Source organism: Planococcus citri, chromosome 1 (genome assembly GCF_950023065.1).
Source record: "Planococcus citri chromosome 1, ihPlaCitr1.1, whole genome shotgun sequence".
Classification (NCBI taxonomy): domain Eukaryota; kingdom Metazoa; phylum Arthropoda; class Insecta; order Hemiptera; family Pseudococcidae; genus Planococcus; species Planococcus citri.
Window position 1 is genome coordinate 88,803,323 of NC_088677.1, and position 13,455 is coordinate 88,816,777.

The 13,455-nt window shown below is 35.5% G+C and overlaps 1 protein-coding gene across 2 annotated transcripts in view; it reads right to left on the reverse strand.

Annotated features, from left to right (window-relative positions):
* Positions 1–805: 805 nt before the first annotated feature.
* LOC135840107 (E3 SUMO-protein ligase EGR2-like) overlaps positions 806–13,455 on the reverse strand; it is a 61,719-nt gene continuing 49,069 nt past the window's right edge. For both annotated transcript variants that reach the window (XM_065356465.1, XM_065356458.1), the window contains one exon: positions 806–4,478. In XM_065356465.1, the coding sequence (XP_065212537.1) occupies positions 2,902–4,478 (1,577 nt within the window). In that variant the 3' untranslated portion in view covers positions 806–2,901. The remainder of the gene's footprint in view (positions 4,479–13,455) is intronic.

The following is a 13,455-nucleotide window of genomic DNA, read 5'->3' on the forward strand; positions in this document are numbered from 1 at the left end:
AATTAATACCACATTAACATAAATAGGTAGGTAAAAATTAACGGTATATTAACTTTTGAACACGAAGTACAGCAACGGATTCGTAAGAAAATTATTCAATTTTGTCGCACACTTTTTTTTTTTTTTGAAGATTCAAAATTTCTAAGATAATTATTTTTTAGATCATAAGGACGAGTGCATTTTTTTTTCTGCCAGAGGAAGCACAACGAAAAATAGAGAGATAGGAAATGTGTGAGAAAAATGGTAAAATTAATTTAAGGAAGAGCCTGATTCGGTCAAAAAGTGAAATGAGATTTCAAAACGGTTGAAACCAGAAATGCATTTTGTCTGGTGTAAAATTGAAAAAAAAAATAAGCCTCTAAATGGTCTGTTTTTGGACAAAACTTCACAAAAAGGTCGAATTTCAAGTCAAAATGGCGGAGAAAGGTCATGTTTTTTTTTTATCCAAACTAAGTATGAAAAAATTGCAGAAGATGTCTTACTATTTTGCCAAAATTGTCAGGAAAATTGCAAACCAATCCTATAAATCCTAATTTTTGACAAAATTGCAAAAAAAAAAAACAGTAACAATTTGAACCAACATTTTGAAGAAGTCTTTTTTTTCGAAATCGTCATAATGATCGGATTAATTTTTTGAAAAAATTATATCCAAAAAATGATTTTTCCCCCATTTTTCAAAAAAATTAACTTGTGATATTTTTTTGTTAATTTTTTGCAAAATTTTGAATTTTTTTATTTTTTCTGTTTTTTTGAAAAAAAAATTTCTTGACATTGACTGGAATGTATTTTGAGCCTCCCCCCCTCCCTAAAGTTTTCATTTACTTTCATTTTTTTCAGAATTTTGCATTTTTCCATTTTTTTTCTAGTTTTTTTTTTGAAAATAGAAAAGAAGTGATTTGAATAAGTATATTATTTTGACCTCACTCCCCCTCCACTTAAAATTTGAACATTTTTCTCTCAAAAGGTCTTCCAAAGTCACAAATAAGTTTGATTCGTCCCGAAATTGCTGAATGAGGTTTTGCCTTTTGTCAAAATTCTACAAAAAAAAATCGCAATTTTTTCAAGTTTTCAATAAATTTTTGAAGTTTTTCATTAATTTTCTTGTTCTTTCAGAATTTTGAATTTTTTTATTTTTTCTGTTTTTTTTTTTTTGAAAAAATGATTCTTGACATTGACTGGAATGTCTCTTGAACCCCCCACCCCTTAAAGTTTTTCATTACTTTATTTTTTTTTGAAAATAGAAAAGAAGTGATTTGAATATATTTTGACCTCGCCCCCCTCCTCCACTCAAAATTTGAACATTTTTCTCTCAAAAGGTCTTTCTAAGTCACAAATAAGTTTGATTCGGCCCGAAATTGCTAAATGAGGTTCTGCCTTTTTGTCAAAATTCAAAAAAAAATCGCAATTTTTTCAAGTTTTCAATAATTTTTTGAAGTTTTTCATTAATTTTCTTGTTCTTTCAGAATTTTGAATTTTTTTATTTTTTCTGTTTTTTTAAAAAAATAATTCTTGACATTGACTTGAATGTATTTTGAGCACCCCCCCCCCTAAAGTTTTTCATTTACTTTATTTTTTCACAGAATTTTGCATTTTTGCATTTTTTTTTTTAGTTCTTTTTGAAAATAGAAAATGTCAAAATTCTAAAAAAAAATCGCAATTTTTTTCAAGTCTTCAATAAATCTTTGAAGTGTTTCATTAATTTTCTTATTCTTTCAAAATTTTGGATTTTTCTTTTTTTGTGGGGGGGGTCTTTTTGAAAATGAAATAATTTTAATTTTGACTTGAAAAAATTCGGACTTGAATAAATTCTGACCTTTTTTATCCCTTTCAATTAAAGCACCTTGCCAACAGACCTACTTTTTGGACTCCTTGTAATTCATTTTGATTGAATTGTAGTGTCAGAATAAAAATTTTGACCTTTTTCCGCCTGAAAATTAATGTTTTTTTCTATTTTTTTTTAATTTATTAAATTTTATTTTTTCGAATTACTATTAATTTTTTTGTGTTCTGATAGTCCTCTTTTCGTTTTTTTTTTGGGGGGGGAGGGGAGCAATAGAGGAGAAAATCTTAAAAGCTATGCGAATAGAAACCATGAGTATGGCTTTTGCACACCGAAGATGAATCTTCCTGATAATAATTTTCCATGTTTGACATGATTTGTGAAAAATTTTGATGAAAGTTCAAAGTGATAAAAAATTTTGGCTCCGAATGTGAAACGTTCAAAATGGCTAGACGCGTGTTTCATTTAATAAGAAAGAAAAATTTTCACACTCTGAAGAAAAGTTGACGTTGAGAGAGAGGGAAAAAAATGAGAGATTTTTTTTTTGTTGAAATTTTCGTATTCGTGTTTCTTAATGTGTGTAAAAAAAAAAAAAGAAATAGGATATAAGAAAGGACGAAAACGAAATCACGGCGCGCGAAAGGATAGGATATATAAATACTTAGGCACGCACAAATATGCCAGGATGGTGAAATTTTTCTAGAATCCATTACTGAATTACATTAAATAATCCAGTCTTGTACACGGTGTTGAAGAGAAAAAAAAGAGGGGGAAAAAAGTAAAATAAATCTTACATCTTATACGTATCGTATATAATGGCACAGAAGATATTAGGTATGTATGTATGTACGCGAATTTGTATGTAATACACACATACGAGAGTCGAGTATACATATATAAACTAACGCATAATGTAACAAAGAGACACACAAAAAAAAATACAATCACAGACGACAAAGTAAATAAAAAAGAAAAAAAAGAAACACGAAATAAAACACATAATAATATAATACGAAAATAAAAAATGAAAATTTTTTCGTCGTTTAAATATTTTTTTATATAGGAAAAAAGAAGAGAGAAATGAAATGAAAAAAAATAGTAGAGGGGGGGGACAATAAGATTTAAATCGAAGTAGTTACGACGGTTAAAGTTAGCGAATCGTCGCTATGGTGGATGGGTGTTGCGGTACCTTGATTGTGCAGGGCGGTGTGATGCGGATGATGATGATGATGATGCGAATGCGAATGCTGATGCTGATGCTGATGGTGCTGAACGTGTTGCGGAGTCGGCGTGCCGGCCGGAGATAGGATTTGCTGCTGCGAAGACTGCTGCAGATGTTGTTGCTGTTGCTGTTGCTGTTGTTGAGAAGACGAAGACGACGACGACGACTGTTGACTGGACTGTTGCTGTTGAGCGAGCACGGCGGCCATTTTGGTCTCTTTCTTGGATTTCTGTTTGAGGTGGACTTTGGCGTGTCTTTTTTTCTCGTCGCTGCGAGCGAATTTGCGTCCGCAAATGTCGCAAGAGAAGGGTTTCTCGCCGGTGTGCGTTCTGATGTGCGTGGTGAGGTGATCGGAGCGCGAAAACGAACGCATGCAGATACGACACTGGAATGGCTTCTGACCGGTATGGATGCGGATATGTCTGGTGAGTTCGTCGCTGCGTGAAAAGCGACGGTCGCAGTTCTCGACCGGGCATCGGTAGGGCCGCTCGTGAACCGGCGTCTTGCTGGGTCGGTTCGGGTATTTGCGCGGCTTGACTGGTACCAGTTTCAAAGGCATCGGTGACTGTTGGTACGCTTGTTGCAGGATTTCGTGACCTTTGCTGGTGGACGTGTCGTATTCGGCGAGCTGTACGTACGGCTGGCCCGGACCGGGCGTCGGTTGTATGTCGACGACGTTTATGCCGCTGCAGCCGGCCACCGGAGAGCCGTAGTTGGGCTCTTGTTTTGGTATAACGATGCCCGAAGGACCGGCCATGCCGAGGGGCGAACTGGACGGATATTCGGCCGGCGAGTCCATCCATTGGTATTTTTGCACCGGCGAATTCTGCACTAGCGATTGACTAACTCTAGAATAGATCAGCTCCTGATCGGCGCTGGCGCCGCTGCCGCCGACGCTGCAACTGGTATACGAAGGTGGCTGCTTAATCGATATGTTGGTGTTGGTAGCGCCGCCACCACCGCCGGCGCCGCCGCATTCGATGCTTAGACCTAATAATTCGACTTGTTGCTGAGATCTGTCGTCGTACTGTTGCCCTTGCGGTCCGACTGTCGATGGACTAGAACTAGTGGATGGGTACGATTGGTGCGAAGGTTGCGTAGCCTGTTGAGACTGTTGCAGCAGCCCGAACAGCGGAGGAAAGATATTCTTATCTGGACTAGGCAATAACCAGTGGCTGTTGCTGGAACTGGTCGAATTCGGAGATGGCAAACTGGCGCTGCCCACTTGTACCGAATTCGAACTGGACGTCGTGAAAATACCGCGATAGTTTAGCTTACCGTTGTTGGTCGTCGACTGGGGCGTATTCGGGTACATGGTAATCGTGCTGGCGCAGCTGATGTCGTCGTCGTCGTGCGATGCCTTCGATGGACTGTCATTCAGCGAGTCGACTTCGATTTTCGTATCGGTGTCTTCTAGCTTTAGTTCCAGATCGTCTTCGGTTGCGTTGGATGAGACGCCTCCGGTTTCCAGAGATCCTGCACAGAGAAACGTAAAGAAATGCGTGAGTTTGTGTCGGTTTCGAGTAATGCTGCGAATATGTTTTAAAGTCTACGAAGCAATATCAATTGGAATGGTTTTCATTTTTGGGGTCTTGGAATCGGACAGAGTAGGAGTTGCTGTGGCCATAAATTCAGAATCGATACCGTCGATCTTCAATATTTTAAAGTCGCCAGCGTCGTCGCGAGTCTTCAAATTTTGAAAATAAAGAAATGGAAACGTTTTACGACATGCCAGGCTACAATTGAGTGAGATCTGTACTATGCAGGGATCAAACTTCGATTCAAGATTTATTTGAAACATGCTTTCAAACCGATTAATTGGGCCCATCGCTACTTTTTTTTGGATTTTCTGAAGGAACCACCAGAACCAAAACCAACTGAAATAATCTTGCATTTCATGAACCACCATCAGACTCATTTTTCCCCCAAAATTTCACAGAACAACCAAAACTGCAGCAACTAAATTCAGACCAAAGGCGTGACGAGGTGATGTGTCGTTGTGGAGGGAGGGGGAGGGGGTGAGACTTAAATTTTTTCTGCTTTTTTCACCAGATTTTCTTAACTTTTTACCTCAGATTCTCCCCCCCCCCCTTTGGAATATTTCAAGTAAAACTACAAAATATTCATACTTTTGAGGGGAAAAACACAAATTATCAAAAATTCTCCATTCGAAGGGAACTACTTGTTGAAACCCCATGAATTTTTTAGCCATTCTGAAGCCTCCATCGCGATTGAACCTTTTTGACATTCTTCCCCAAAAACAGACTTTTATTGACTACTTTTTTCAAAAATTGACCCTTTTTGACATTCTTTCCCGAAAACTGACATTTTTGACTACTTTTTTCAAAAATGGACCCTTTTTGACATTCTTCCCCAAAAACAGACTTTTCTTAACTATTTTTCCAAAAATTGACCTTCTTCAACATTTTGTTCCCAAAAATTGCCAAATTGACATTTTTTGACTACTTTTCCAAAAATTGACCCTTTTTGACATTCTTCACCAAAAACAGACTTTTCTTGACTACTTTTCCACAAATTGACCCTTTTTGACATTCTTCCCCAAAAACTGACATTTTTGGGTACTTTTTTCAAAAATTTACTCTTGTTGACAATCTTTCCCAAAAACTGGCATTTTTTAACTACTTTTCCAAAAATTGACCCTTTTTGACATTCTTCCCCAAAAACAGACTTTTCTCGACTACTTTTCCAAAAATTGCAAAATTGACATTTTTTTGACTACATTTCCAAAAATTGACATTTCCCCTCAAATATACTCAAGTTGACGTTTTTCCTCCAAAAATTGACATTTGTTTTTACTAATTTTTCAAATTGATCCTTTCTGACATTCTTTTTCAAAAACTTTCATTTTTGAGTTCAATTCCAAAAATTGACCCTTTTTGACACTCTTTCTCAAAAACAGACTTTTCTTGACTACTTTTCCAAAAATTGACCTTCTTCAACATTTTGTTCCCAAAAATTGCCAAATTGACATTTTTTGACTATTTTTCCAAAAATTGACATTTCCCCCTCGATTCAAGTTGACATTTTTCCTCCAAAAATTGACATTTTTTTTACTACTTTTTCAAATTGATCCTTTCTGAAATTTTTTTTTAAAAACTTTCATTTTTGAGTTCAATTCCAAAAATTTACTCTTTTTGACAATCTTCCCCAGAAACTGGCATTTTCTGACTACTTTTCCAAAAATTGACCTTCTTTAACATTCTGTTCTCAAAATTTGCCAAATTGACATTTTTTGACTACTTTTCCAAAAATTGACATTTTTTTTACTACTTTTTCAAATTGACTCTTTCTGATATTCTTTTTCAAAAACTGACATTATTTGACTACTTTTTCCAAAAATTGATATTTTCCACAAAAATTGACAAAATACATAATTAAAAAAGAATCGCGAATCGCTGAAAATGGTCAATTTTGAATTTTCAAAAATTCATCCAAAATCGAAATATCAATTTGAGCTCCTCAAATTTTAGTTGGGGAGGCGGGGGGGGGAGATCTCAGATTAGGCTATTTTCGAAGTCGTGCTCTTGTTGAAATCGAAGTTGGACATTTCGATTTATGTTTGATTGAAAATTAAAAAACTACCTACCAACTCGTGTTAACGCCACTTTATCTTGCCACGTGTTGGATTTTTTTTGCTTTACCTATCTTAAGAGTCAACTTACGCAGGTCTGCCATTATCATTACATACGATGGATAGTTTGTACATATTCTCAAGTAATTTCTTCGAATTTGGAAAAATTTGCCGACTTGTTGGTTTAATAGCATGTTGCACACATGTTGAAAAGACACACTACTCCGATTGTCTCAAATGCAACGTATACGTATAACGGAAATATCGACTCGCGAGTCGCCTCATAGACGTGTTTATTAAATCCAGACGACGCCAAAACAAACAGATAAGAGAGAAATTCCCTCCGTCATCATCATCGAGAATCGAGATAATAATAATTATGAAAATTAATGACAACGATCAACTGTACTCGTTGTCCTGGTGTGTGCGTAATCGTATTTTGCGTAATGTTTTTACCACCACGAAGGAAGATATAGGTACCTAACAGAAGATCGATCTTTGGCATTATTATGAGATGTCGCCGCCATGTAATATGTCGACGACAAAATCGATACCATATACTGTAGAGTCAAATGCGCAATATCGTCGAAAATTTTGGTTTCTTTTTCTTCGTTTGACACTCGATTTGCATTATTTTTTAAACCCTACTTCGATTTAAATTTTAATCGAAAATTCCTCGAAGTCGACTCGATTCGAATCGAAATTTCAATGTCGAGAGCACACTTATCTGCAATAATCTTTCGACGCGGTGTAAATCCGAATTCCGCGAATATCAAACGCTACAATTCCGACTATTTCGAGTGTTTTTTTTTGTCAGTACTTTTTTTTACTCTAAATATTTACTCTTTTTTTTCAATACTTCGAGAAGTCCTCGGTATACGTAGAAGTTTAATGGTATTGTGGCGGAAATATCAACTCTACTTTGATAATCGAAAACCATTCTAAAGGTGTATGTACAATTTGACATATTTCATCGAAATTCTGGCTACGTGGAAACAGGTTGATGAACATCGAGCTCAGAAATTGAATGCATATTTTATGAGAAAGGTGTCATTTTTCGGCCCATTTTCACTGCTCGATCAAAAAGTTGAGTTTTTTAAACGATACTTATCCTCAATTCAATTCCAACCTCCTTGAAAATTTGAAAAGCTGATTTTCCATGACGTTCCTCAGATTTTTTGTTCATTCTTTGGATGGGGGGAGGGGGGGAGTTTTTCACGAATTGTTGAAATAATTTAAAAATAAGATTATAAATATAAATATCCTATTTTTTTGCTTCTGGATCATGATTTTGTAAAGATTTGTTTAATTTTTCTTTTTTTTGGGGGGGAGGGGGTCAAATATTGGCCAAAGTTGCAGTTTTTCTCAAAACACCATCAACAATCAACTAGAAAATTTTCGAATCGTGTTGTTTCGAGCAGAAGTTGTGTGGCTATTGGTGCATTTACCTCGTCTACATGCAATACCTAACGAGTGTTTCAATTTTCCATTACCTAATCAAAAGCAATTTGCGAACCTTGAAAAGTTTTAAAATGTAAACACCGTTTAATTGGCTGCGCCTCTCGGCTTAAAATTTGTATCGTGCAATCGTCCCCTGCACAATGTGATGTTGGTATTGTTATGATACGTGTAATATGTATCTGGCTATACAACAGACCAGAAAGACCTAGACTCGATTTTACTGGACGCAGAAGGCAGAGGAGAAACGTGCTCGAAGTATATATCTCATGTACCCTGCCTTATCGTAAATAGCTCGTGAATATAGCTAACGGAAATGTACAACTAATATCTTCTCTCGCAGATAAACGAGATTTTTTTTCTTTTTTAAAATTCGAATACGCCGCCGACAACGATGCTGTGCTTTTGTATACACAATATGTTACAGCAGATTCGTCGCTATAGCGTATGTTTCATTTCTAGGAGAATAATTTTTTTTAAAAAACCGAGCAATGATTTCAATAGAATTGTTCCTTTTAATCCACGGGAGCTTTTTAGGAAACTGTTTGCATTGGTCATTTTTGTATTAGGTACCTAAATAAAGACAAGAATTTTTTTTTCTTTCAAAAAAATTATGAATAGAAAAGCGTAGGCTCGCACGTTGGCGCAAAAAAAATCAATATGGCCGAAAGATGTAAAGCTTTTATTTATTTTCAAACCGTAATAGAGAGAGCTTTTCGTGTATATGCAAAGTCCTCAGGCTGGAATCGTTCACGACGTGTCGTCTTTTTGTACGCAGATGCAGAGACGTGATGTCTTTATGAGGCAATTTTCGTCGATTGTATAGTTAATTTGCGGTGATCAATTTCAATTTGACGATTGTTTCGGCCTTGGGTGAGTTTGAAACGAGAAAAAAAGACCAAGGTATGTGACGTAAACGGAAAATTTCACCCCTTATATATAAAAGCGACGAACATCTATTCGAGTTAATTTAAGATACGATAAAGCCTTGCATTCGAATCGAGCTGTGGCTGTGGCCGTGGCTAGGAATATCTTTTGGGGTTAATTTTTCAAAATTATTGGCTATTTACTTCGTCGTTGTACGATAGAAGGTTATATAATAGAATGTTGCGTTTATTTTCTTTTCTAGATGTTTGAAAAGTGGAATGAAACGATTCGTTGGTTCGTTGCAAAATATTCTGCTTGGAAGGAATAATTTTTATCAATAGTAAAATCAAGATCATTTTCATTGGGCTCGTTATTTCTCATTTTGGGATCTGGAGATATTCTGGACTCTGGAAAGCAAACTCAACATTTTTTTATTTTTCGAGGTGTCTGTGTATTGGAAATACAATTTATTTGGTGACAAGATTTTACCTCACTTAGGTGGATTTCCCCCCTCCCCTTCTTCCCTCCATCTTCCTCCAAAAAAATGAGAAAAATTGAAATAAATTCACCGGGAAAAGTGATTTGTGGAAAAATTTTATTATTGCGTCACGATTGAATGGAATATTTTCCTTTTTCAATCGAGCTATGTTCCATTTCTCTATCTTCATTAGGGATAAGAACTATTCCAAAGGCCTCTCCAATTTATTCAAAAGGTCTCATTCTTTGGACCCTTTCTTGAATATATAAATTACAGCACATCTTGGAATTTTTCCACATATTTTTAGACATCCATTGACTTGTCTGTTACACTTTTATCAACTGTCAGAAAAACAAAACGAATAAGTATTCTTTTGAGGTTTAATTAACCATGCAGAAAGTCCAATTGCCTGAATAGTTTATTGACTAATGCGCTGGATACTTTTTCTGTTTGATATTATGGATTTGTCCTACTGTAAATAGGTACCTATTGTGTGTGCGTTTTTTTTTTTGCAAAATAATGTCATTTTCAAGTGATTTATTCGACTACAGCAGACTTGAAACTTTTATAATACTAGATACTGAATTTGACATGTTTTTTCATGTGGATTGATCAACCTATAGTGTATGCTGAAGTGAACAAAATAGAAACAGCAAGAGCTGAAGTAACAGTTCAGATGTGAAACTGAGACAAAAACAATAACTTCACGTGAGGTTGTCTTAGCAAAAAGTATTTCATTCGAAATTCATTAAAATTCGGTATTTTGGCTTATTTTGACATTGGATTAAAAGGGTTTGAGTGAAATTGCAAAGATGTACAAATTTTTAAGAAGTAGAAGGAAGTGAAAAAAGTCAAAAAAAAAGTCGAAACAAGAAAAATTATGATGTTTCTAAGGGATACAATTTATTAATGGGACGGGTGAGTTTAGAATTTTTAGTTTTCATATTCTGGTAACAATTTCCACTCAATCAAATTATCTTTACAAAAATTTATCTCATCATTATCAAAAATTATTTTTCCCCAAAGATTTTCAAAAACTGATTTGGTTATTTTAACTGTGGCGTGTTATCACTGATAACAAATTTAGGCATTGTGAGTAATGCAATAAAATAACGACAAGCAATTAGGAATTCTTGAGTCGACATATCATCTAACAGCTCTAAATGAATCGCATGTGTTATCATACAAACAAAAATACTATAACAAATACTTTTCTCTGGACCAAGTTATCGCTAATGTATAAAGGACCAAATGTGTCAATAGCACGACAGGAAAATGTACTGCTTTGATGTACACAGTAGGTATGTGAAATGACAATGTGATAGTTATCAACATAAATTTTTTCAATTAAGGGTATTCTCTACCTCTGCGAAAATGTTCGAAATATGGAGCCTATTTGTTCGTTATTTTCATCGTTCATTCATAAGATTGTGTGTAATCGAGTGAACGAATTTAGTCATACTTATGTCCCGCAACCCACTCCCATCAGAACTTTGTGCAGAGATTTCTCCGTGAATTTTCAAAATTTTTTCAATTTTTTTTCACCAATGCTAATATGTTATCATTGAAAGCGAGGGTATGTAGCCATATTTTCTAATTTAGCTTTTCCAACGGAGATCTGAGCATCAATAATCCCCATTGGGGGAAAATCTGCCCATACGCTGAAAAATACGCCAAAACCAACTGGTTTATTGACGTATTCCAAATATACACATGAAAAAGCGCTATCCAGAAGGCAGATTGGGGCACTGAAAGAAAAATCTGCTAAAAAATACGCTACAATAATATTTTGTAGCGTATTTTCTCACATAAGGCCACAACGCTTTCAAATTAAGTGGCGTGTTTTTTGTGTTGGAAGAAACCAGCTACAAAATACGCTACAAGCCGGGTTTCTTGGCGTAATTCTTTCGCGTATTTTATAAACACAAGCGTAAATGTAGTATTTTACGCGTATGTTTTCACGTAGTATAGAGATTTTGCGTTCTAATCGATACATGTTCTGGTGGCCAGGTTGGTAGAGAAGTTGTCTACCAACTTGGAGACCCAGGTTCGATCCCCGGCAGTGCCAACATTTTTTCATCGATATTGAACATCAGCAGAATTTATCGCGTGAAAAAATACGCGCGCCGATTAATGAGCAGAAAAGTATTGGCGGAAAGTGTTGCAATTCCTGCCGCATTTTTTGTCGCGTATCATCGGCAGATTTTTACCCAATGGGGATAGTACCTCCATTCAATTCCCAAATGACAGCCACAAAATGACATGAATCAAAAATATCTGGACATACCCTCGCTTTTAAATGTTTTCTGAGTAAAATAAACCAAACCCCACAAAAATCTGTCCAATAGTTTTTGCACAATCCCCGACCAAAGTTTGTAGTTTTCATTAAAAATCGCTACTGATAACAGGGGGTGGAGAATAGCCTTAATAAACGAGTGAAGTGTTCCTTCTTGGGTAGAAAGGGAACTTTGCATTATCGACATGAGACATGATTTAACTAAGTGTCCAGTACAACGTATAATATTTGGAGAAGCACATTTTACACCAAGCGCATTAGGTTGTGAAATATCAGGATAGTTTTTGTTTTGGATATATAATATAATCCACTGGTTGAAAGCTTCTTCAGTTTTCTGGACAACCCATACAACAATGACCATGCTAATTTCAATGTGAATGTCACCCCATCACATGCATCACTTTTGGATGCCACATGTCTATGTGAATTTTGACCCTGTATCGAGCTAATTGTTGATGTAATTGTCGACTGATGTTGATCTACATTCATGTCGACAATTGGCTTGACACAGGGTCAAAATTCACATTGACATGTGGCATCCAAAAGTGACGGATATGGATAGATCAACATTCACATCGAAATTTATGTCGACCTCCTGCTTTGTAAAGTTATAAAATTTGAGTTTGAAAATTTTAAATTTTTTTTCCAAAAATGGTTTCCTCTAATGTGGCTATTGCTCGTGCTGAAAACAGCATTGATGCAAAGTCCACTTCCAAAGAAGTACATATAGATGAAAAGTCTGTATAGTCAAAAAGTTGAACAGAAATTCCTGATATCAAAGATGGTGCAATACTTTATCTACGAGTACTAAACTAATCCATTTTCATGTTGACATGTCGATGTTAATGTTGATGTGAAATTCGACATCAAAAAATACATCCACAATATCAACATCATATCATCTACAACTCCAAACTGTGGAAAAGTGAATAATTTCATCAATGCCCTAAAAAAAATTGTTTTCCTCATTGAACAAGATCATATTTTTGAAATTCTGAAAAATTGGTCGATTCGAGCATCAAATTTTACATCTACATGTCAAGATGGCATGTCGAGGTATCAGAAATATTCGAAAATTTTCATTTACCTGGCTTTTATACAGACAGAAGATTCTTACTAAATAATTAATTGATCACTTTTCTATCATTAAGTTGGAAAAAACGTAGTTGATGTAAATGTTGACGTCGACAATTGTTGTGCGGGAATGTTATTTGAATTGACATTTTTCATATAGCTTAACGTTGCATCAAGTAGATAGTTGAGAGTTTTGAACTGAGTACAATCTATTTTAAATGGAGGCTGAATTACAGCTGTATTATACAATATATAAGCACTGGTTCTGGTTCAGGTTTAGGTTCAGGTTTGGACTCAAATTGTAAATTTATTGCCTTTGGCCAAGCGACTTTCATCTCTTTCAACCATGTGGGGCAGTTTTTGATTTTTCTATCATCTCAAGAGTCTTCCCAAATTAACCAAGGAGGCTGAAATTTTTCACATATGTTTGGAGAGTTGTGACTTTCTAACCTTTCTCCCTCCTTTTCAGCTATGAATGAGTGGATTTTCGCGTTTTTTTCAACAGTTTTTGATTTTTGTATAATTTCTGGAGCTTTCCAAAATTGCTCATAGGTTGAAGCAAAAGAGGTTGGGGGCCTACATTGAAAAAACCACATTTTTTTTCCAAAATGAGTCCTTCCTTGAAGACTCATATCTTCTCTCCAAGGGCATCTCTGGAACTGAAATTTTTGCCGAATGATTTCCAACT